The 22,223-nt window shown below is 47.6% G+C and overlaps 1 protein-coding gene across 1 annotated transcript in view; it reads right to left on the bottom strand.

Annotated features, from left to right (window-relative positions):
- Nucleotides 1-22,223, bottom strand: part of GABBR2 (gamma-aminobutyric acid type B receptor subunit 2) — a 365,190-nt gene that overhangs the window by 238,276 nt on the left and 104,691 nt on the right. The window contains exon 2 of the mRNA XM_060154769.1: nucleotides 15,459-15,596. Within this exon, the coding sequence (XP_060010752.1) occupies nucleotides 15,459-15,596 (138 nt within the window). The remainder of the gene's footprint in view (nucleotides 1-15,458; nucleotides 15,597-22,223) is intronic.

Raw genomic sequence — 22,223 nt, 5'->3', positions numbered from 1 at the left:
TTGACACTTTACTCCTAAATAGTTCAGAATGCATCTCCTAATAATGACATTCTCCAGTATCATTACAGCATCATTATCACACTTACAAAAATGAGTAGTAGTTCAGCATCATCTAATGTATAGTCCACATTCATATTTCTTTGATTTCCCTCATATGACCTTTACATTTTAAGAATTCAGGATCCAATCAACACACAAGGCTTGAATTTGATTGCTATATTTTTTTAGTCCCTTTTCATCTACAACAGTCCTCTGCCCTTCTGCTGTTGTTCTTGTTTTCTGCAACATTAACTTTCTTGAAGAATCCAGGCCAGGTGACTTGCAGGATGTCCTACATTTGTGTGATTATCTCCTGATGCTCAGATTCAAATTTAAACATTTTTTTGTTTAAAACATTAAAAATTATATTTTCGACCTTAGTTCACTGCAAAAATCTAGAAGCAGTGAACCCCAGTAGCACTGAGCGTACCTAGCATGCAGACTGTGGTTTCTAAATATGATTCCCCACCAGAAAGAATCAGGGATCCTTGGAGAAATGGCTGACTCCAAGTCTAAGGCAGGTAAAATATTAAGCACCCAAACTGACAGCAGAGAAAGGAGGAAGGGAGAGAATGGGGCAGGAGGAGGAAATAAAGGGTCAAAAGGGAACACTCTTTTGTAGAGAAGAACATCAGCTTAAATGTGGAAGGAAGAAGAGAATTAGAAAATGACCAGTTTGCAACTCCAATGTAATTTACAGTGATTTAGGCTAGGACCATCAATAGATGCTAAAACCATGGGTAGAAAGATCGTGGGGGACAGGATATTCACATGGTCTCAAAGTCTCACACCACAGATTATATAATAACTATTAAGGGAAAAAGGTATCTTCACAATAAATCTAGCAGATACCACTGTAACCAAGTGATCAAATTTAGCATCATTGATAATAGTTCAAACGTGGGCCTCCTGATGCAATGCACTGAGAAGATGATGTAAAAAATGTAGCTTAATCTTGCCAAGACTGTTTAACCTGAATCTAATTGTGAAGAAACAATCAAACAAATCCAGATTCTGGATTTTTGGGACATTTTATAAAACAACTAGCTTGAGATTTTTAAGAAGGTCAATATCCTGAAAGCACCCCCCCACCCCCCCCCCAAAAAAAGTAGGAGGGATATTCTAGGTTAAAGAAGACTAAGCACATGATGACAAATATAATGCATGCTCCCGGTTGGACCCTTGATCCCCTCCCACCCACCCCTACAAATAAATGGCAAAAGGGACATTTTGGGGACAACTGGGGAAATTTGAATATGGACCATATATTAGGTAATATTATTGTATCACTGTTAGTTTTTTAGATGTGATAATTATACTACGGTTATGTAAGAGAATTTAATTACTCTTAGGAGATTCATGCTGACATATTTATGGATGAAATGTCATTGCATCTGCAAAGTATTGTCAAGTGCTTTAACAAAAAATAAGTGCGTGTTCTGGCGGGGTCAGGTAGGAGAGAGAGAGGGAGAGGGAAATGCACACACGGCAAAACGCAAACAACTGGTGAATCTAGGTAAAGGGTATATGATACTCATTGTACTTTTACCTTTTTTGGTGGGTTTGAAATTTTTCAAAATAAAAAACTGGAAGAAAATTTGGAGGAAAGGCAGAAACATAAGTAGAGCAGCAAAAACTGCTTTAATGTCTGCATTAAAAAAAATCTGCAACTGATTGGAATACAATCCATTTAATATACTTTATCCATGAATTCACAATGTTACTTAACCTAAAAGTGAGAGATTGAGAAAGAAGGAACCCCAAAAGAAAAACAAAACAAGAATTCCTGGAGGTTCTCCTATATTCCAGGCCACATGCCTGGCTCTGAGATTCTAGCTGCCAGCAAAGGAGATGTGGTCTCACCCTCATGGAGGGAGCTGACAACTCTCAGGCAAGCTGGACACTGAACTGGGAACTGAACCTGCAAGGATGCTGCAGGGCAGGGAGAGACAGGTGCCACAGATGTCTCTAGCAGAGGCAGTGATCTGGCTAGAAAGGCTTCCCAGAGAAGTGGTATTGAAACTGAGAACTGAGCAAAGATCCCTTTTTGCTAGTATGGGTGCTGGGTTGAGCCGGAGCTGCTTTGCTGTGCTGAGCATCTACATACCCATTACTCTAGCAAGGGGCCTGGAGTTTCAGAAGACACCCAGGACTAGAAGGGAGCCATTTTCTGGTCACGCAAAGCCAACATGCCATCTTCGAAGTAACCAGGACAGTGCCATGTAACAGCTTGTGTGGGAACTTGGGGGAACTTTGAGAAAATTATGCTTATATCCGCATTTGGGCATAATGTCTAAATAGTCATCTGACCTCAGATTGTTTTCCTCAAGTCGAGCGCTTCCTACTGTAGAATGCCCAATCTCGGCATCATGGAAATAATCAATTATTTAATCTTCTTAGTAAACAGATTCAAAGCAAAAGCCTTCTGTATAATTCAAAATGAAAGTAGGCTATGCTCTATTAAAAAAAAATCAAGCCATTCATTACAAAACCACCTAGAGTAGAACTCTAAGTACCATAAGCTTGAAATATTTAGCATGTTACTGATTTTCATGACAACCAGTCCATCTATTTTCTGAGTTGAAAAAAAACATTCATTTTTTTACATACAACAAGTTACTGGATGAGTAATAAGTTTAAAAGTGTGTGTGTGGGGGCTTCCCTGGTGGCGCAGTGGTTGAGAGTCCGCCTGCCAATGCAGGGGACACAGGTTTGTGCCCCGGTCCGGGAGGATCCCACATGCCGCGGAGCGGCTAGGCCGCTGAGCCTGCGCATCCGGAGCCTGTGCTCCGCAATGGGAGAGGCCACAACAGTGAGCAGTCAACATAACGCAAAAAAGTGTATGTGTGTCTGTGTGTGTGTGTGTGTTTGTGTCATAAATGATTTACAGGGAGAACACAGGTCTGCACAGACAGGCTCACGCCAGCTTGTGTCATCATCTGCTGACAGGCAAGGTGGGCTGAGGAGGGACCCCAGAGACTTGGACCTCCGTGGCCTCCACTTCTGCACCCTGAGGTCTGCTCACAGCAGGAAGCAGGGCAAGTCTTGCTCTTTGCATCTCACTTTCCTCATTCTGCCTCACTAGGATGATACCTGTTCTTCCTTCCCCACAGTGCTGCCCCGAGGACTGGATGAGGTTGTGAGTGGTAGTGCGCTTAGTGGATGCCAGCATGGACTCCAGAACCACTTCATCCTGGCAAGCCCTTGTGAGACACCCAACCTTTCTGTGCTTCTGTTTCTTCATCTGTGAAATGAGGAGAGTAGTGTCCAGCTCATAAGGTTGGTGTGTAGAGGAAATGAGTTCATTTATGCACAGTGTTTAGAATCATGCCTGCCCCATGGCCAAGGCCACTGAAATGTAGGCCAGTAGTACTACAAATTGGTTTTGTAACGTGCCACCCAGATGTGTTCATTCATGCTTTTTGAACACCTACTCAGTCAGTGTCAGGTTCTGTGCAAGGCCCTTGGGGTACAGCCAAGGCTCAGACTGGCAAAGACTGTCCTGAAGGAGTTCACAGTGTGGTGGGTAACACTGAAATCTCATCAGAAAACTGCAATATACTGAAGAAAGGGCAGAGATGAAATAAGGGAAGAAAAGGCAAAGGGAGGGGGCAGGGACCTCCTGCAGCTGGGGAGCAGGGCTGTGGAAGATTAGGGAGGCTTCAAAGAGGTGGCACTTGAACTAAATATCAGAAATGCAAAGGACTCCGCCAGGCGCAGAGGGGTAACAGAGATGGCATCAGGCAGTGGGCACAGCATAGGCAAAAAAGAGAGCTGCAGAGAGCAGGTTCTATCACTTAGCACGCGGGGAATGGACTGGAGGGGGACTGAACAGAATGCTGGTGTCACAGCTCTGCCGCCACTCGTGGAATGACATTATGCAGGATGCGTCACCTCTCTGGGGTCACTTCCTTCACTTTAGAATGGAGGGTTCTCTGCCTGGAGAGCTCTTGGGGAGACTGCATGCCTAAGTGGTAAGTGGCTTAGGAATGGAAAGGGAACCAGGCCCCAACCCGTGAGCCCCTAGGGGAGGGAATCGCATGCAGGGCCCAAGAGGGAAGCTAACAGGGTGAAGGCAGGGAGCCACAGGGGATACAGGGAATCGGGACGGGATGTGAGGTTATCAAGGTTATCTGGCCCATCAGCTGGCCCAACCCTCTCCCTTTACAATGGGAGGCCCAGGGAGGGATGTACAGAGGCTACACAGCTAGCCTCAGGGAGCTGGCCCCAGATCCCAGGAGGTAGATCAGGAGGCCACATGGGTGCCCTGGTCCTTGAAGGAGTGTGAGCATGGGGCGGGGAACTGTGGGCATCATCTCAGGTCATCTCACAACCAGCTAGGGTCAGTACCATGCCACTGCCACGTCACAAGTGAAAGGCTGAGAGTGGGAGCGTAATCTGCCCAAGGCCATCAGCTAACAAGTGCCAGAGCCTGTTTGGGAACCCCCGCCCATCTGACCACAAGCCCAAGGAAAACAGCGGTATCATCAGTATTACAAGTTGACCAAGCATGTTAGCCCCTCTGGGCCTCCGTTTCCTCGTCTGTACAAATAGGCACAAGACCACTTTATCAAACAGGATGAGGATGGGGCAGTCAACGTCATACCATGACACAAACCCTGTACTTTTGTCTCAGAGCACCTGCCCAGCAGCCACCAAGCACCCCGGGCCCTGCCTCACGCCAGTGTTACCACAGTCCTGGGAGGAAAGCAGACAATTAATGAAGATGATGTTCAGGCTCCAGTAAGGGCAAGTGGTCTGTGTAAGGCTACCCAGCAGAAGATGGCAGGGCCAGGATGGGAAGCCAGGTGTTCTCATGTTGACCCAGTGCCCTTTCCTTTGTTCCTTATTTGGAGCCACGAGTTCCCTCTGCACTCCTGGCCACTATGGGATTGGGGGCCTTTCTGGCTGAAAGAGACTCCCAGGTCAGCCTGTCACACTGAGGCTCAAGCGCCACAGTTTGACAAGAGCCCCTGTGGTCCATGATGCTGACTGCAGGGACGCCCAGAGGTGCTGAGAACACTGACTGCACCTGCATTTTCACTCTCACATTCCAAAAGTGGATCCTGGGGCTGAATCAGTAGATCTCTCCCCTAAGCCAACTGGAGTCTGAACACTTAGCCTCCAAACCCTTTCCCACTCAGCTGACACACCTGGCTGTCCTTCAGAAACTCCAGGTAATCCTGGGTGACAGGTACCTTCGATTGGCAAGAAACACCTAGGATCTTGTTAAAATTCAGAGTCAGGGTGAGTAGGGCTGGGGTGGGGCCTGGGAGTCTGCATTTCTAACACGCTCCCAGGTGCTGCTGCTGGTCAGTGGACCACACTGCTTCAGAGAATCTCTAGACCAGTATTTCCTTGATGATAAGAACTAGCCAAGGCATTTGTTTAAAATCACCTTCCCAGGCTTCTTCCCTGGAGATGCTGATCAGGGAAGCTGGAAATCTGATTTTTAACCAGTAAACCAGTACCCTGCCCCCACTCTGCCTCACCTGATGAGTCCTACCATCAGATACACTTGAGAAACATTGCCTAGTCCAACCCCCTCACCTGGTGCCTGAATCCCCGCTGGGCATCCCCACCAGGAGCCACCCAGTCTCCACCTGAGGGTGGCCCGTCACTCTAAGTTAAGGCAGGGGTTCTCACCCACTGCTGTGAATCAGAATCACCTGCAGCACTAAAAAAGGACTCAGAGACCAGGCTGCTAGAAATAGGACAGGGCCTGGCGGAGGTGACCAGCTCGTCCCCATTTGCATGAGCCTTTCCACGTTTCCTGCTCCACATTTATTATTACTACCCCATTAGGTTGGTATTATACCCATTATACACATTTGTCCTCCTAGAGAGACTTACTTTTCTGATTCCCTTTCCAGTTCTTTCCAGATTCAACTTGTAATTCCAGACTTGACTCAACATAATCTGTGGTTGTGCTGCTTCCTAGCAGCATCAGCCGTACCGTAAGCAGTGCGAGTAATTTATTTATTTAGAATGAATTATTTATACCCAGCATACTTCCAGGCAGTGAAAGACTCATCAACAATGGGGCCATTGGAGTTGCACACTGGGAACTGATATTACTTTAGATACCATGGTCTTGAATTAAAAATGGGGGACAGAACCTTGAATTGAATCTTTTACCAGATGGACAGGAAAGATACAGATTGGGTCCTTGGCAGGAATAGACCGGGAACCGCCAAGCACTTGGTAGCATTGTGCCCTTTTTTCCTCTGCTTCTGTGAAAACTCAACCAGAAAAGAGCATGCGCACCTCTCACAGATGCCTTGGGCTTATTTGGCCTCTCCTGCAGGTTCTTTGTTTTAATTTTACTGTTCTGAATCACCTTCGCGGTCTGTGATAGTTCATTTCATCCACAAAACTTTGAATCTAGAGGCAAATGGAGACATAATTTTTCAAGGAGTTCCCTGCCCAGGGCCTGGCTGGCATCTCAGATGCCAAAAGCATCAGTAATGGTAATATGATCCTTAATCTGTAAGAAGCACCAGTCTGAAAAGGGCCACCACCTGTTCCACCTTCCCTGTCCTATCTGATACTCTCAATGGCCCCAGAAGAAGGGCAGATTTAGTTAGCCCATTTCAGAGATGAGTTCAGTGAGGCTCCAGGAGGCTTGCCGATTTGCCCAAGGCTGCTGTCAGTGACAGACATAGGAGGGACAATTACCCAGAGCTTCTAGATTTTAGGCCTCAGTTCTGGCTACTATGCCCAACTGCTCTTCTGCCATATCCACCTGTCCTGGGGTGGCAGCGCTGGGCAGTGGAATTTGCACTGGTCTGGAGTGCAATTTGCACTGGAGAGTACACAGCAGGCACTGCACTTGTTGAATAAAGGAATGAATAAATAAATATGAGCATGAATGAATGAGAACAGAACACTTCCCTTTCCCCACAGAAGATCAATGCGTTGTGCTGGAGCCCTGTTGGGGGCTCATGCTTCCTCCCACCCATTTGTATGCAAACCAACAGCTAGCAACCTTCCCTCCCTTCATGTATGACATTCCACCTGCTCCCAGAACCTCACTTTACTGGCATCCAATGCCACGGCCAGGAAGGCCTATCCACAGTCTCCAGTCCTCAGGGTCTCTCCCTCCCCCTCTACTTGGCCCATAATGCATGCCTTTAATATTTCTTCTCTTTTTCCTCCCCCACCTTTTTGTTTTTTTTTTTTTTTTAATGAATCCAGAAGGTGGAAGCACCTCATAGATTATTAATGTGCTAAATGGCCCCTCAAGAGACCAGCGCCAAGAAATGGCTCCAACCCGCCCTGGATTATTGGCCTCCATTCTCTTTCTTAGAGAGTAGCACAGCAGCAGCGGCGGCAGCGAAGTTTCCACCTGTGGCTAATCACACTGTGGCTCCTGAGTGGTTTTCGATCAGGTCCACAGGCTCCGTCACTCCACGGCAAGGGTGCGGCAGCCACATGGGCTGGGCAGTGGTGGAGTTCTGGCCTGCTGGGTTTTGACTCTTGGGGGCTGAGAAGCAGACGTTATGTGCACCTTGAGTGTCTTGCTGAAGAACCCCTACCTTGCCCCGACGCCTTATGTTTCAGGGTCTGCAGTGCCAGAGTAAATAACCTTTGCTGTTGATGCAAAACAGGGGCTATAATTGGAGGTCTGCTCCTGGGGAGGAGTCCTTGTCATTGTAACATTATTACATCATAACATTGTTACCAGCAGCTACTGTTTTGTAGTCTATAAAGGTGCTTTCACCTAAAAGATGAAAAGCCTTCACTGATTCTCACAACTGCACAAAACATATTAGGCTAATTTGCTATTCCCATTTTACGTAAGAGAAAAGTGAGGCTGAGAAAGATAAAATAAGACCATGGTGTAATTACAAAGCACTGGAGAGTGAGCCATGGGACCCAGCTTTGCTGTTACTGTGAGAACTTGGGTAAGATCCTACCCACTTTGGGCCTCTGCTTCCCAGTCTGTGCAACAGGGAGACTGGACCCAATGATTGCTAAGATCTTATGTCTTTCTATGAATCTACCTCAAATTCCACAAACCACAGCTAAGTAAGAAACAGTCGTTTGATTTCTCAGGCAACCTACAGTTTTAATAAGATAATCACATGAGAAAATCAAGTCAGATGACAAAATTTCTGTTCCTATAAAGGAAATGGCATCGACCGATAGTTTAGAGCTATGTTGGAACTCAGTAAATAGCAAAGGGCTTGATTTGAGGGTTTTCACAGATTTGGTTTTTTAAATGTCAAAACCAAGCATGACTTAGTTTTTTCAGAAATCAAGCCCTAAATGTGCCAACAGTTACACAGAGACTTAGCTTTTTCAGAAATCACGTCCTAGATGTGCCAACAGTTACACAGAGTCAAGGTTCTCCTGTCCACATGCCCTCCTCACTTCCACTCCCTCACATTAGCTTGGCCAAGGAGACAACCCCATCACACAAACTGAAATGTTCCTGCCCAGGAAAGTCCTCGAGGGAGTGCCAAGGCAGGCCAGGAGGCAGGGTGGGCTGCCGAGGGGAGGCTTGGGATGGTGCCAGGAGAAGTGCATCTACAATTTAATAATCTGCTGCAACTGCCTTTTTAAAGGACAGGCTCTGCGGGATACGGTTCTTGATGAAATAGTGTTTGCAACTTCCTGCGAGCAGCCCTTTATCCCTTCAGGAATCTGACTTTACTTTCATCAGCAAGGCTATTTCTCTCTGCAAGCTGAGACAACTATCATTTCACTCCCAAGAAGGAAGGAGTTTTGTCCCGCTCTTAGGGTATGAACTCCCGCTGGCCACATCTCTTGTACCTTTGCTGGCTTTGCCTCCATCTCTTGTTCAAGCTACCCTGCCTCCATCTTCCCCACCCAGCGCCAAATCCTGCTGCTCCCCAGGCTCCGTGCTTTCAGAAGGACAGACTATGTTGGTGGGAGCTTTGTAGAACTTCTCCAAAAATGTGCAAGGCAGGGTCAGAAGCAAGCCCCCTTCAGATGTCCGAGGAAAGGATTCTGAGGGCGTCTGAAAACATTTCCAAAGGAAGCATATTAGTTCAAAAGCATCAGGGCCAGAGATGGGAGATGGGAGCTGAGGCCATGCCAGAGATCATTTCAGGTGCCCTTTATGTCCTTTTACCAAGGGGCTGCAGTTGGAAAGCCCTTGGGTTCCTCTAGGTCTGGCAGGCTCTGATGATCTGCCCTCATCGTTAGGGATGAGCCTGAGGCCTCGAAGGCGGGCATCCAGCCCTCTGTCAGCAAACATGCCCAGGTACCCCTCAGCATCTAAGTCAGGACTGCACCAGACCCTGCCCTAGGGCGGCTCGAGGCCGGGCGGGTGCAGACACAGGGCAGCAAACACCATGCGAGGGCTCTGCAGGTAAAGGAGCACAGGGGAAGGAACGGGAAGCTCCACAGAGGAAGGGGCAGCCAAACTGCACCCTGCCAGGTGGAGAGACCACGGGCAGAGGGAACAGCCTGTAAGTGGATGGTGGCATATAAAGGAGCAGGTGGATGGCAAAGAGAGGAGCAAGATGAAGGGGCACCTTTGGCCACACCACAGGCTGTGGGCTTTGTCCCAGGGGTGTTTGCCCCAGCAGCATCCCCTGCTGTCTCCTCCATGTCCCCTTTCCCACAGGGGCTGTGTAAATTGAAATTCTGTGGACCAGCAGCACTTGTCAGAGTCCTGATGTCTGGGAAATGAGCAGGACTTAGAGATCACCTGGCCCAAGCAAGTTCCCAGGAACCAACTGCATCCACATCACCTGAACTGCTGGTACTGAAATGGCAGCGGGGGTGAGAAGTGGGGTCCACAGTCCTTTAAGGATTTGATGAATCCCTTAATCTGGACCTGCTCAGAATGGAGCTCGGGAATCTGCATTAACACAAGCACATCCTTGGCCCCCATAAATGACTCTCACTATATAGTGTGAGAGCCAGCAACCTGATGTATGCCTACTCTATGGATTAAATCTCAGCAACAGTGGGACTGGATGAGACTACAATGTTCGGGGAACCTCCAGCAAGGGGACCTCACTACTTCACAGCCAGGCAGCCTGCTCCACGCCGGATGCCTCCAGCAGCAAAGGCTTGCTTGCAGGGAGTGGAGGATCCTGCTCCCCTCTAACTTCAGCCTTGCTCCTGCATCTCCCCACCTACATCTCAGAGACCCAGCAAAATCTCTCAAAGAGCCATGCAGGTCTGGAGGCTAAGATTTCTCCCTCCTACCCAGCGCCCTGCATGTTCTCCAGTCTGAACATGCTCAGCTCTCCAACAGCCAGAACCTGACTCTCCACAGATGCCTCCCATGCTATGCCCTGGTGTGTCTCTCCCAGTGTGAGGCCCAGAGCTGAGCCCCGACCCTGGGCGGGGTCTGACCAGGAGGACAGGGACAGAGCCTGCACTGCACGCCCTGGACTCCATGAAGGTCCTCGCGTCTAGCTGGAGGAGCTGACGCTCCCAGTGACTCACATCACGACTTAAACAATATTAGCCTCTCAACACAGCAACCATGAATCAAGAAGCCCAGCAAAAAGCAAAAGTTAAATTTAACTGATTTTAGCAACAGGGTAAATTTTCACCCCTTTGTGGCGCAAATCCCTATTTTTGTAGTACCAGGAAACAGAAACAACTGATTACGCATCCCAGGCTGTCTCTGTCCAGAAAGCATTGTTCCCCCAAAAGGCAGTCGGTGCTCCTTTTCAATTACACAAATTACATGCATTTTCCCATTTGTGAAACTCTGTTTCGGAGCCCAGTTTTGAATAAGTTAAGGGATTGATCAAATCCCTTGGGTGACAGCAGACCCACTCACCTCAGTCCTCTACCATCTCTTCAAACAAGCTCAGCCTCCAGGAGGTGGGCAACGGGCGGGAGGTCCCTGGAATCTGGTCCTGTGTCAGCAAATGGGGCTGTGTTCCCTGAGAGTGGGGGGAGGGAGAAATCTTCCAGGGCCACTCTCCATCAGGACCCACATCTTTGTTCCTACATCCCCCTGCTTGACTTCTCAGGCTGGGAGAAGTCTGTTCTCCTTGGCTCACCCTGTGATGCAGGTCCCCAGAACTCCCCAAACTGCTGGGCACCGTCCAGTTCGTAGCCCCTCAGTGTCCCTCATCTGTGCACAGCCAGAGCCCTGGATCTGCCCAGGTGTCTGGTAGCAGATGCCTAGGGCAGTGGTGGACTAAGCACGAGAATCACCCACAAGAGCCTGTCAGCAACGCATAGGGATTCTGCTGAGGTGGAGGCTGAGGATCTGCATTTTTCTCCCAAGTCCTCAGCCTCCCCATGGTCAAGTCCACATTGTGAGAAACTCTGCCATGGAGGGTTTCAGGCTCCCAGTCTACCCCCTGCACTTAGTTCAGTTTAGCACTCAGTGAGGACCTACTGGGGTACTAGGCCCTGTGCGAGGCGCTGGCAACTAAGGGGCGAAGAAAACAAGAGTCCCTGCTCCCAAGAAGCTTACAGTCTAGTAGGGAACACCCAGATACAGAATAAACTATTCTCCACAGAATGTAATTCATTTAATAACGGAACACCATATGCAATATAGAAGCGATGTAGAACCACGCAGGTTCCTCAATCTTGTTTTCACTATCACTCTCCTAAGAAACCTTTAAGCATTTTTTCCTAATCCCACCCCACTCATGAAATTGTAATACCACAGATATACTATATATCCGTTTATGCACCATATGTGTACCTGTGCATTATACATAAAAAGAGTGAGACTTTTTGCCCTCTTCCCACAAGAATGAATTTTCACCCCCTTGAGGGAGATGACCCCCCACTGAGAAGGCATTGTTGAGGAGGGAACAATTAATTCACTTAGGGATGGGAGGCACAGAAGGAAAGAGATCAGGAAAGGCATCACAGAGGAAGCAGTACCTATCCAGGGTTTTGAAGGATGAGCAGGAGTTCAGCAAAACAGAGAAGGGACTCAGTATCTAGCCTCCCTTGCTGGGCAACCTGACTCTTGCTTTCCTCCCAGAATTCCTCCTTCCTGTGGAAGCCAGCCTCCAAGATGGTCCCTAGTGATTTTCGCCTCCTGCTATAGCTTGTATAGTCCTCTCCCTCATAAATAAGCTAAATTTGTGATCAATAGAATATGGCAGAAATAATGATATGCAAACTCTGAAGCTAGATCCTAAAAACTTCTGCAGTCTCTACTTTGGTCTCCTAGATGACTCGTTTTGGGGGAAGCCAGCTGCCATGCCATGAGGACCCTCTAGCAGCATTATGGAGAGGCCCCCATGGGGAAGCCCCAATTTGCCAGCCATGTGAGGGGACCATGCTGGGAGCAGACCCTCCAGCCCCAAGCAAGCCTTCAGATGATGCCGGGCCCCAGCCTCCAAATCTGCCAGCTGGACCTCAAACATCTTGGAGCAGTTGCAAGCCATTCTGTGGGTCTGAATTCCTGACACACAGAAGTAATGGAATAATAAATGATTATTGTTGTTTTAAGCCACTAGATTTTAAGGTGATTTGTTACACAGCAATAAATAATACAACCCACCTCTCATAAGCCAAGTTTCTGTCTTGTCAGCTCCTCTAGGCTGGGGGCCCTCTTTTGCATGCTGAGGCTGGGGAGCTTTAGCTGCCAAGCCAGGAGTTTGCAACACTGTGCTTGCTCCTACAGCTCCTAGAGAATTCTGAGGGGCAGACAGTTCTAAGTGAGTCTCAGAGAAGGTCAGGAAGCTCCCTGGATTCCTCTGGGTGGGGATTTTACAGGGAGCTTGCTCTCTCACGTCTGGGCAAAATATCCATGTGCAGACCCTTCCCTCCCTCCCTCCCTCCCTCTGACCATTCAACATCTAATAAGGTCTGTGAAGTGTTAGGCACCAGGAAAAACAGGAGTAACTCAGGCCTCATTTCTGTTCTCAAGGAATCCATAGCTCAACTAAATACATCCCCACATCTGCAAAGCCGTAAGAGGGGGAAAGGCAGACAGGCTTGCGGGGGTGGGCTGTGTACATGCTCTGCTAGAAGTAAACAGGGGGAAGTGAGAGAAAGAATTTCTAGAGGGCTACTTTAGATAGTGCAATAAGAAAAGGCTTCCTGGAAGAGGCAGCGTTTAAGCTGGGTCTCTGAGAACGGGTAGGACTTGACATACAGGTCATGGGGAGAAGGGGATGTTTCAAGTGGTGGGAACAGTGTTTCAGGAAAGACAAGGAATGCTAAGTAGTTGGGGCATTCAACACAGGGAATAGCAGGAGACGGGGCAGGGGTGTCAACAACAATAAAACAAGAAACACTTAGTGCTTAGGACATGCCAGGGCACAGTTCTAATTCCTGTTTAACAATTTAGCCCACACAGCAGCCCTATGAGGTCAGTCCTCTTATTACCTTGCTTTTACAGATGGGAGGCTGAGGCTCAGAGAGGCAGTGCCTGGCCCTGACCAGCAGGAGTCTGGCGTGCTCCTCAGTACTCAGGAGAGAAAGCTCAAGGGCAGAGAAGGTGCATGACTCCACCAAGGTCTCATGGCTGTTTGTGGGCACCGCAGGGTTGGAAGCCAGGCTCCCCCGGCACATTGAACCGTGCTGGTTTCCAGCTACGTGGTTAGGTTTGCACCAAAACACGCTGAGCTGCTTTTCTGGCCTCATCCACTGTTGCATCCGCCCACCCTCATCATGGCCTACTCCGGCCACGGAGAGTGACTCACTGCTCTCCAAGCCCACACTCCTTCCCACCTCCTGCTTTTGCATGCCCAGTTTCCTCTGCCAGCAGCGCTCTCCTCCACGTCTCCAGCTGTCCAACGCCCTCTCCTCCTTTGCAGCCAGCTCCCCATCACCTCCCCTGAGAAGCCTTCCTGAACCCAGGGCTGAGTAGGTGGGTGGCTCTCCCCTGGGACCCCACTCTTCCCTTATCACAGCTCTGCTATGGCTGCCTCCCACCTCCCCTCTGGGGCACGAGCCTGAGGCTCTACCCCCAGCGCCCCATATACGCAGGGCTGGACTCAGAAAGTACGTCAGTCAATGTGAGCAGAATGAAACCAGATCCCCCTGTGGCCTGGCTCCTGCCCACCCCTTCATTCTCATTCTCACCACCCTGACTCCCCACCCACCATGCTCCAGCCCCACTGCCCTCTTTTCCGTTCCCTGAACAAGCCAAGTTTGTTCCCATCACAGGCTGTCTGCATTTGCTATTCCATCCTGACATGGAATACTCTTCATCCAACCAACTCCTTCTCACCCTTCAGGTCTGAGTTCAATTGTCACCTCCTCTAAGAGGCCTTTCCTGACTGCCTCGAGGCGGCCACTATTTATCCCATCACCCTGTTTACCTCTACTCTAGCCATTTCCTTACAGCAATCTTATCTCAAGGGCCAAACTGCCTGAGTTTAAATCCTGGCTCTTACCTATGAGCTGAGGGTCCTTGGGCAAGTTACTTAGCCTCTGTGTGCCTTGGTCTCCTTATCTATAAAATGGGATGATGATAATACCAACAGCATAATACCAACAGTTGTAAGGAGTACATGAGTTAATGAAAATACGTGCTCAGAACAGTGTCTGGTATGTTGTAAGCCCGACATACATACTACACAAGTATTGCTCTTAGTATGATTACTTAATTGTTTATTTGCTTATTGCCTGCCTCCCTCCTAGAATGTAAGCTCTGAACAGGTAGGGACCATGTCTGTCCTATTCGGCACTATATCCTCAGTGTCTACCCAAATTCCAGGCACACAGTAAGTTGCATTATATTTATTGGATGGATGAATGGATGATGAACGGATGATGGATGGATGAATGGACGAGGGACGGATGGATGAAGCAAAGAAGTAAAACATGTTCCTGGGCCACAACTCATCGTGGGGTCTCATCTTTCTACACGTCTCTCTCACATTCTAAATAACAGCTAGCACTGGTGAGTTTCACCTATATCAGACCATACATTCACTGGTGGAACATTCAACAGCGTATAACATTTGCCAGTGTAAAGAGTGAATAACAGCCAAGAGCCCCAGAAAAGGCTTAACCAAGGAGAAAGGCAGTCTTAGTGGACAAAATAATTTCAGTGAGGGCGGGAGGTTTGGATCATCTAGTTAAAGAAACAGTGAGAGCAGGTCTCTGAGGCCTGAAGGTCTAGGGTGTACTTGGGGAAAGGTGCGTTGTTTAGAGGGGCGCAGGCATGGAGTGAGTGGCAGGGATAGGAAATGAGACTGGACAGGAAGACTGGCTGGATGTTGACAGCCCTGAAAGTCGGGCTAGGGAGTCACTGAAATATTTCAAACACACAGTGATGGTGTCAGGGCTACCCTTTAGAGCCCCACTGTGTCAGCCAGGACAGGCCAGAGGATCAAGCCAGGAGGTAGAGGCAGTGGGAGGCTGTGTAATCATTCAGGAAAGAGTATGGGAGGTCTGAACTGAGCAACTTAGGAACCATGTTGGGCAAGGAACCATTTCTGAGAAAGATTGGTGGCCAAAGACAGTTCCCCAACCAAAGGTGGCCCGGACCTTACCTGTACCAGATTCCAGCCTTGGAGGGACTCTGCGATGATGGACGTAACAGATGGACAGACTCCTCCAAACACCATCAAGTGGTTCGGCCCATATTTTATTGCGTCGTAGAAGGCTTTCAACCCTTTTGCATTATCACACTGGGGAGCAACACAAAGAAAGAGAAGCCCAAATTAGAAACAGCTTTCCCCAGGGACAAGAGCCCAACAGTGGATTCACACAAACAAAACTTCCTCGTGGGAAACCTGGGTTTCAGTTCTCTCATCGTGAGGCCTCTCTTTAAACCAGTCCTGAGCCCATGCTGTGAGCTCAGTGAGGTGTGGTCTTGGCACCCCTCTTCCCAGCTCTCCTCCCTCTGAGTTTCCTCCAAATCTAGGACTTTAGGCTCCCCAGCCATCTCCCTTCAGAGCACACTAGGGAACGGGCCCCCAAATTCCTCACCCTGGGCCTCTCCCATCATGGTCATCTATATTTTAAAAGAAGATAAATCCACACCCATTAGGATGGCTATTATCAAAAAAGCAGAAAACAACAAGTATTGGCAAGGGTGTGGAGAAAGTGGAATCTTTGTGCATCGCTGCTAGGGATATAAAGCGGTGCAGCTGCAATAGAAAACAGTACTACAGTTCCTCAAAACAGAATTAAACAGAATGATTATATGATCCAGAATTCCGCTTCTGGGTATATACCCCCAAGAACTGAAAGCAGGGACTCAAAGAGATATCTGTACACCCATGTTCATTAGCAGCATTATTCACAGTAGCCAAAAAGTGTAAACAACCCAAATATCCATCAAGAGATGAATGGTTGAACAAACTGTGGTTTATACGTACAATGGAGTATTTTTCTGCCTTAAAAAGGAAGGGAATTCTGACACATGCTATATCACGGATGAAATCTGAAGACATTACGCTAAGTGAAATAAGTCAGACACAAAAGGACAAATGTATGATTCCACTTAGGTGAGGTACCTAGAATAGTCAAATTCATAAAGACAGAAAGTAGGATAGTGGTTGCCAGGGGCTGGAGGAGGGGGAAATGGGGAGTTAGTGTTCAATGGGTACACTCTCAGTGATGGTAACATTCCAGAAATGGACGGAGGTGATGGCTGCACAACAGTGAGAATGTACTTAATGTCACTGAACTGTACACCTAAAAATAAAGCGGCACATTTTATGTTATATACATTTTATCACAATAAAAAAGCAGGAGGAGGAGAAGGAGAAGGAGGTGAATCTAAAGGGAAGAATCTGTTCAGCAGACACTTGCCAAGCACCACTCTGTGTTCAGCCCAGGGCTGGATGCTGAGGAAACAGAGAAATTGGACACAGCCCTGCCAAGGAGCTCGCATATGAGAAAGAAAAACAGATCTTGGTGACCCGCTATGGAAATGAACAAGGACAAATGTCTGCGGATATCGGGAGTCAGTTATGGCTCACCTCCCTCTTCTCCACTTCCATCACTCTCATCAAGCCGTGTGGCCTGTCCCCTGGACAGAGCCACTGGCTGCGAACTGGGCGTCTTGCTCCTCCTGAGACCCAGTCAAGCCCATTCATCACCTAGCAGTCCGAGGCCCCTTTGTAAAACATAAATTAGTCCCCTTTTTACTCTGCTGCTTTCTGTGCACTTAAAACCCAAACTCCTATCAGAATATAATTCTCAAAAGGTTAAAAACATAATTCTCATGAAAATCAATAGTGGGTACATGTCAACCTTTTATTTAACTAATAAAGGGCATCTGCAGGATGACAAAGTCGATTCAAAAGAAAATTTGGGAAGCAGGGATTTTTATAGTGAATGCAAAATAAGAAATAAGATTGCTAAGTTAGATACAAAACTGGTTAGTGTCCTATACAGCAATAAAACTATCACCTTTGGGGACAGAAAAAGAAATCATTGAAAACCAGCACATCTTATCAATTTTAGAGAACTGTAAGATGCCTTAAATTCCCCTAGTCAGATGACCCTAAGGAAGGGCTGTTAGAAAACGCTCTAAGTGTTAGGCTAACTGGTTATATAATAACGATTTTATATTATTTACAAGTTTGGTATGATATTCTTCACCATCCTTATCATAATGGATGCAGGAAGCCACAAGATCCAGCCCTGCCTCCCACTCTGACCTGATTTCCCTCCACTCTCTTCCTTGCTCACCAGGTACAGCCTTACCAGCCTCCTTTTTGAAGGAAAAGCAATTTCCTTCCTGCCTTTGGGTCTTTGCACTTGCTGTTTTCTTTGCTGGGAATAATATTCACCCGGTTCTCAGCATGGCTCACTCCTCATCATTCTAGTCTCAGCTTAGCCGTTACCTCCTTAGGGAATTCATCACTGTTGCCCTACCCAAAATGGTCCTCACCCCCCGTCACTCTCTAAGATGCCACCCTAGTTTATGCCCTAATATAGCTCCTAAAATTATCTGAAATCATCTTGTCTATTTTTGTTTGTCTGCATATTGACTGTCCTTTAATTAAAATGTAAGCCCTCTGAGGACAAGGCTTTTTGGTCATTGTTTCTACTGCTGTTTCCCCAGAGCTTATACAGGCGCCTTAGTAAGGATCTGCTGGATGCCTGAGGGGGCCCTCTGACCTCCCTGCATCTGTTTCTCCCCTCTCTTTCTACTTCCATGTGTCTCTCCTTATTTTTGTCTTACTTTGTCTCCCCGCCCCTTCCCCTCAAGTGACCATAATGTGGGACCAGAGTGGGTTAACATTTGTTGCTCTCTCCTTGTCTATTTGAGAGACTCTGGACTGAGATCCACGGTGGGTGTCAAGAGGGATAGAAACATGAGTCTGATTCAGTTCCTGGCCTCAGAGAGCTCACTGCCCAGTGAGATAGGGGCACGGGTGGCCCCAGCATGTGATGGACAGGGCTCAGTGCTGGGGCAGAGGCACCATGGGGAAGCACCAGGGAGGGCTCTGGGGGCAGGGGTGCGTAAGACTGAGGATGAGGGCAAAGTGGCCTGGGCTAAGGCTAAGGGGCGCTCTGAACGCCAGCCTAGAGAGTTTGGAGAGTACCCTGGAGAGATTAAGGAAATGATTCAATTTTAAAATTTTAATTTAATTTTAAAATTGGCCAAGTTAATTTTCTTGCCAAGAAAGACAGAAGGAGAGAAAGATGGAAAGGAAGGAAGAAAGAAGGAAGGAGGGAGGTCGGGGGGGAAGAAAGATTAAATTCTTATTGCTTCTTGGGGCCCTCTATTAATTGTTCCTGTTCCTTTTTTTTTTTTTTTTTTTTGTGGTACGCGGGCCTCTTACTGCTGTGGCCTCTCCCGTCGCGGAGCACAGGCTCCGGACGCGCAGGCTCAGCGGCCATGGCTCACAGGCCCAGCCGCTCCGCGGCATGTGGGATCTTCCCGGACCGGGGCACGAACCCGTGTCCCCTGCATCGGCAGGCGGACTCCCAACCACTGCGCCACCAGGGAAGCCCGTTCCTGTTTCTTGATTGAAAGCAACGCTTCCCACCCTTGGTGGAGCACAAGTGGATATAACACAGTAGTTCATGTTTTAATTGTTTCTAACATGATTTACTGAATCATTTTCCATTTTAATATATTCCTGTAATGATTTTAGCTTGCTTTGTAATCTGTACTAATGACAATGATGATACAGTACCACAAGATTTATAATCAAAGCTGCATTAAAATAACATTAGCAACAATGAACTTATTAATACCTGTTTGCTCAGCGAACATTTCTCCAGTACCTAGTCCCTGTAAGACTCTTCATTAATAATGATGCCCTGGCTTCTCACAAATATATACTTTCTGAATAAGTCAACTTAAAAATCTGAGCATATTTGACCACTGGTATTTGAGCTGCAAAAGTTTATCTAACTCAGTTTTCACCAAACCGTGTGGAAGGCAGAATTCTGGCTCCCATGACCCCCTTGGTCTTACTCTCATGCATATGTTATGTTACACGGCAAATGGGACTTTGCAGATGTAGTTAAGGTTAATGATCAGCTGACCTTAAAGTGTTATCCAGGTGGCCCAATGTATTCACACAAGCCCTGAAAAGCAGGGAAGTTTTTGTGGCTGACAGCAGCGGGGAAATCAGAGATTCAAAGCATGAGATGTATTTGATGTGCCATTGTTGGTTTGAAGTTGAAGGGGGAACCTCAGTCCTACAATTGCAAAAAACTGAATTCTGCCAACAACCTGAATAGTCAGGCCTCCAGATAAGAACCAGCCCAGCTGACTCCTTGATGTTGGCCTTCGAAAGCCCTGAGCAGAGGGCTTGGCACAGTCATGCAGGTCTGGACTTCTGGCCCATGAATGGTGAGACAATGCACGGTTGTGGTTTAAGCCACTAAATTTGTGGTCATTTGTTACAGCATCAATAGAAAAGTAATGTGGTGAAGTAAAATGAGAAAAATTAGAATAATACAGTGAGATTTTCCTTAACGTTAAATGTATTCCATTTAGAGAACTATCCTTAATTTAAACATAAGATCCTTCGTGGTCTGTACGGTGTTGAAACGTTTTTCTGTTATAAAATTGCAGACAGTAGCAGGATTTTGTTTTTAATACCCTAACACGGGAAAATAAAATGTTTTCTACTCTATGTACATTTCTGTTCCATGTCCCCTGGAGCCCCGTCTCTTTAGCCTTTACTGGTGTGTAAGAGTCAAAGGTGTGAGCATTACTAACCCAGCCAGCCTGGCACCCTCATTTTCAGATGCAGGCAATGATGACTAGAGAGGTGAAGGGACTTATCCACTGTCCTTTCAGGATTAGGGGAGGGACTTCGGGATCCCCAGTTCAGAGCTTTCTCAACAGTCTAGAGAATTCAGCTTAACGGGCAAAGGGAAGGGAAAAGTCAGCAGCATTCTAGAAAGGACCATTCTCCCCCAGGGTAGTGCTGCAAGCCCAGGCCTCTTCCTGATCAGCACTCTTGACCTGAGGCAGGATAAACAACTTACTGGGCACCAAGTAAGAAAGGAAAAGAGAAAAGGGGAGAAAGACGGGAAGCAAGTCAGAAGGACAGAAGAAGGGTGCTTCCCCAGCTCCCCTAGAGAGCACGTTTGCTGTGAATAACAAAGTAAAAATCACATGGACGTACCTGTCCCATTTGAGATGCTACTGTCCCTCATCCTCATTTCTAATACTTTCTCTTCTTAGCTGACATGGTTAGTGTCCCCAATAGATAGGCTCTCCAGTTGACCTAAGCTTAATTTTTGTGGCTGGACCAGCATGGAGGTCTTTACACTCAGTCCAGCAGGGCCCTATGACCCAGCAAAGATGTTTGGGGTCCAGTGAGAGGAGCTCTGGGTTCCTCACCTTCATTTCTACCTGCAGTTCTCCTTTACCTGTTCTATATACAGCTTCAAGGGGCCACATAATACTTAATTTGAAAAGAGGATTTCATGGATAGTCACAAAATAAGGTTTGAAAGCCACAAAGGAGATGACCCCAGAGGTCCTTGCCTGTGTATGACTTTTGTCTCCGGCCTAGGGAAGTGCAGGTGGGTGTCCCGCAGGCAAGGCTGGATGAGCCAGTCACGTGAGCACACACTACAAGCTACTCGCTGAAAGTTCATCCACTGCACATCAGTTTGCCTGATGACCAATTCAACAAACAATTGGGGAATTTCTCTAAGTTTGAGTTTCCCAAGGGGTTCCTTGCAGACACTTCACATGGCTATTTCACAAGGATTTGTTCTTGAGGCTCAAGTGAAAGTCAATTTCAACTGTATTTCACATTTCAGTCCTTCCTAAATGCTGCCATTGGAGATGTTTCCCCTAATGCTTGTTTATTATCTGGGCTCCGGACCTGCCCCTCATGAGCCAGGGAAATGTTGAAGCTTTTCTATTCCCCATTTAAGGTGTCTGTCAGATGGCTTTTAATGAGCTGGTCACTGGGCAAAACCATAATTCTGAGAAATTATTTATGACATGTTGTCTTTGAGCGATTTGGCTTTTTGATGAATTGCTCTCAGAGCCCAGATAAGGGGGTTCTTCTGTCCTGGAAGAAAGCTACAGGCTTTATCATGTTCCCCTACTTTCCCCACCTCCTCTACTAGGAACTCCCCCCACTCCCTTCTGGAGGGTACAGCCACACCTGAACAGCAGACAGGGAGCTAATTCCATCGTGGTTCACATTCTCCTGCAACAGTTCAAGGCTAAATAACCAGCTACAGCCTCTGATCTGCAGTCCTGCAACCTGGACATGGGCTGGCACACAGTAGGGCCTCACTAACTCTTGCCCTCCCCCTCCCTCTTCTCTCCAGGATTTTTCCCCCTTGCCTTTCATTGACCTCACATCTCCAGTAGCTCATGGTCACTTCCTCCAAACCCCCTTCCCCTGTTTCACTTCCAAAGGCTTCTTCTCCTTCCCTCCCAAGATGGACTTGTCACAAAGAAATCATAATGGACACAAAACAGGCTCTTAAAATTCAGCACCTATAAATGGGAACAGAGCCAAAAGCCATGAAAATCAATTTTTTTTAATGAAAAAGTAGAACTCTAGAATAAAATTCATTTTCAGGGCTTCCCTGGTGGCGCAGTGGTTGAGAGTCCGCATGCCGATGCGGGGGACATGGGTTCGTGCCCCGGTACGGGAAGATCCCACATGCCACGGAGCAGCTGGGCCTGTGAGCCATGGCCGCTGAGCCTGCGTGTCCGGAGCCTGTGCTCTGCAATGGGAGAGGCCACAACAGTGAGAGGCCCACAAAAAAAAGAAAAAAAAATTCATTTTCATTTAAATCTCATTTTTAAAGAATTAAAGTACTTTTTTGACTGAAAAATTTCAAAGAAAATGTTGCTGAGCG

Source organism: Lagenorhynchus albirostris, chromosome 7, assembly GCF_949774975.1.
Source record: "Lagenorhynchus albirostris chromosome 7, mLagAlb1.1, whole genome shotgun sequence".
NCBI lineage: Eukaryota > Metazoa > Chordata > Mammalia > Artiodactyla > Delphinidae > Lagenorhynchus > Lagenorhynchus albirostris.
The sequence above is the reverse complement of the archived record's forward strand: the minus strand, read 5'-3'. Positions and strand labels throughout refer to the sequence as shown.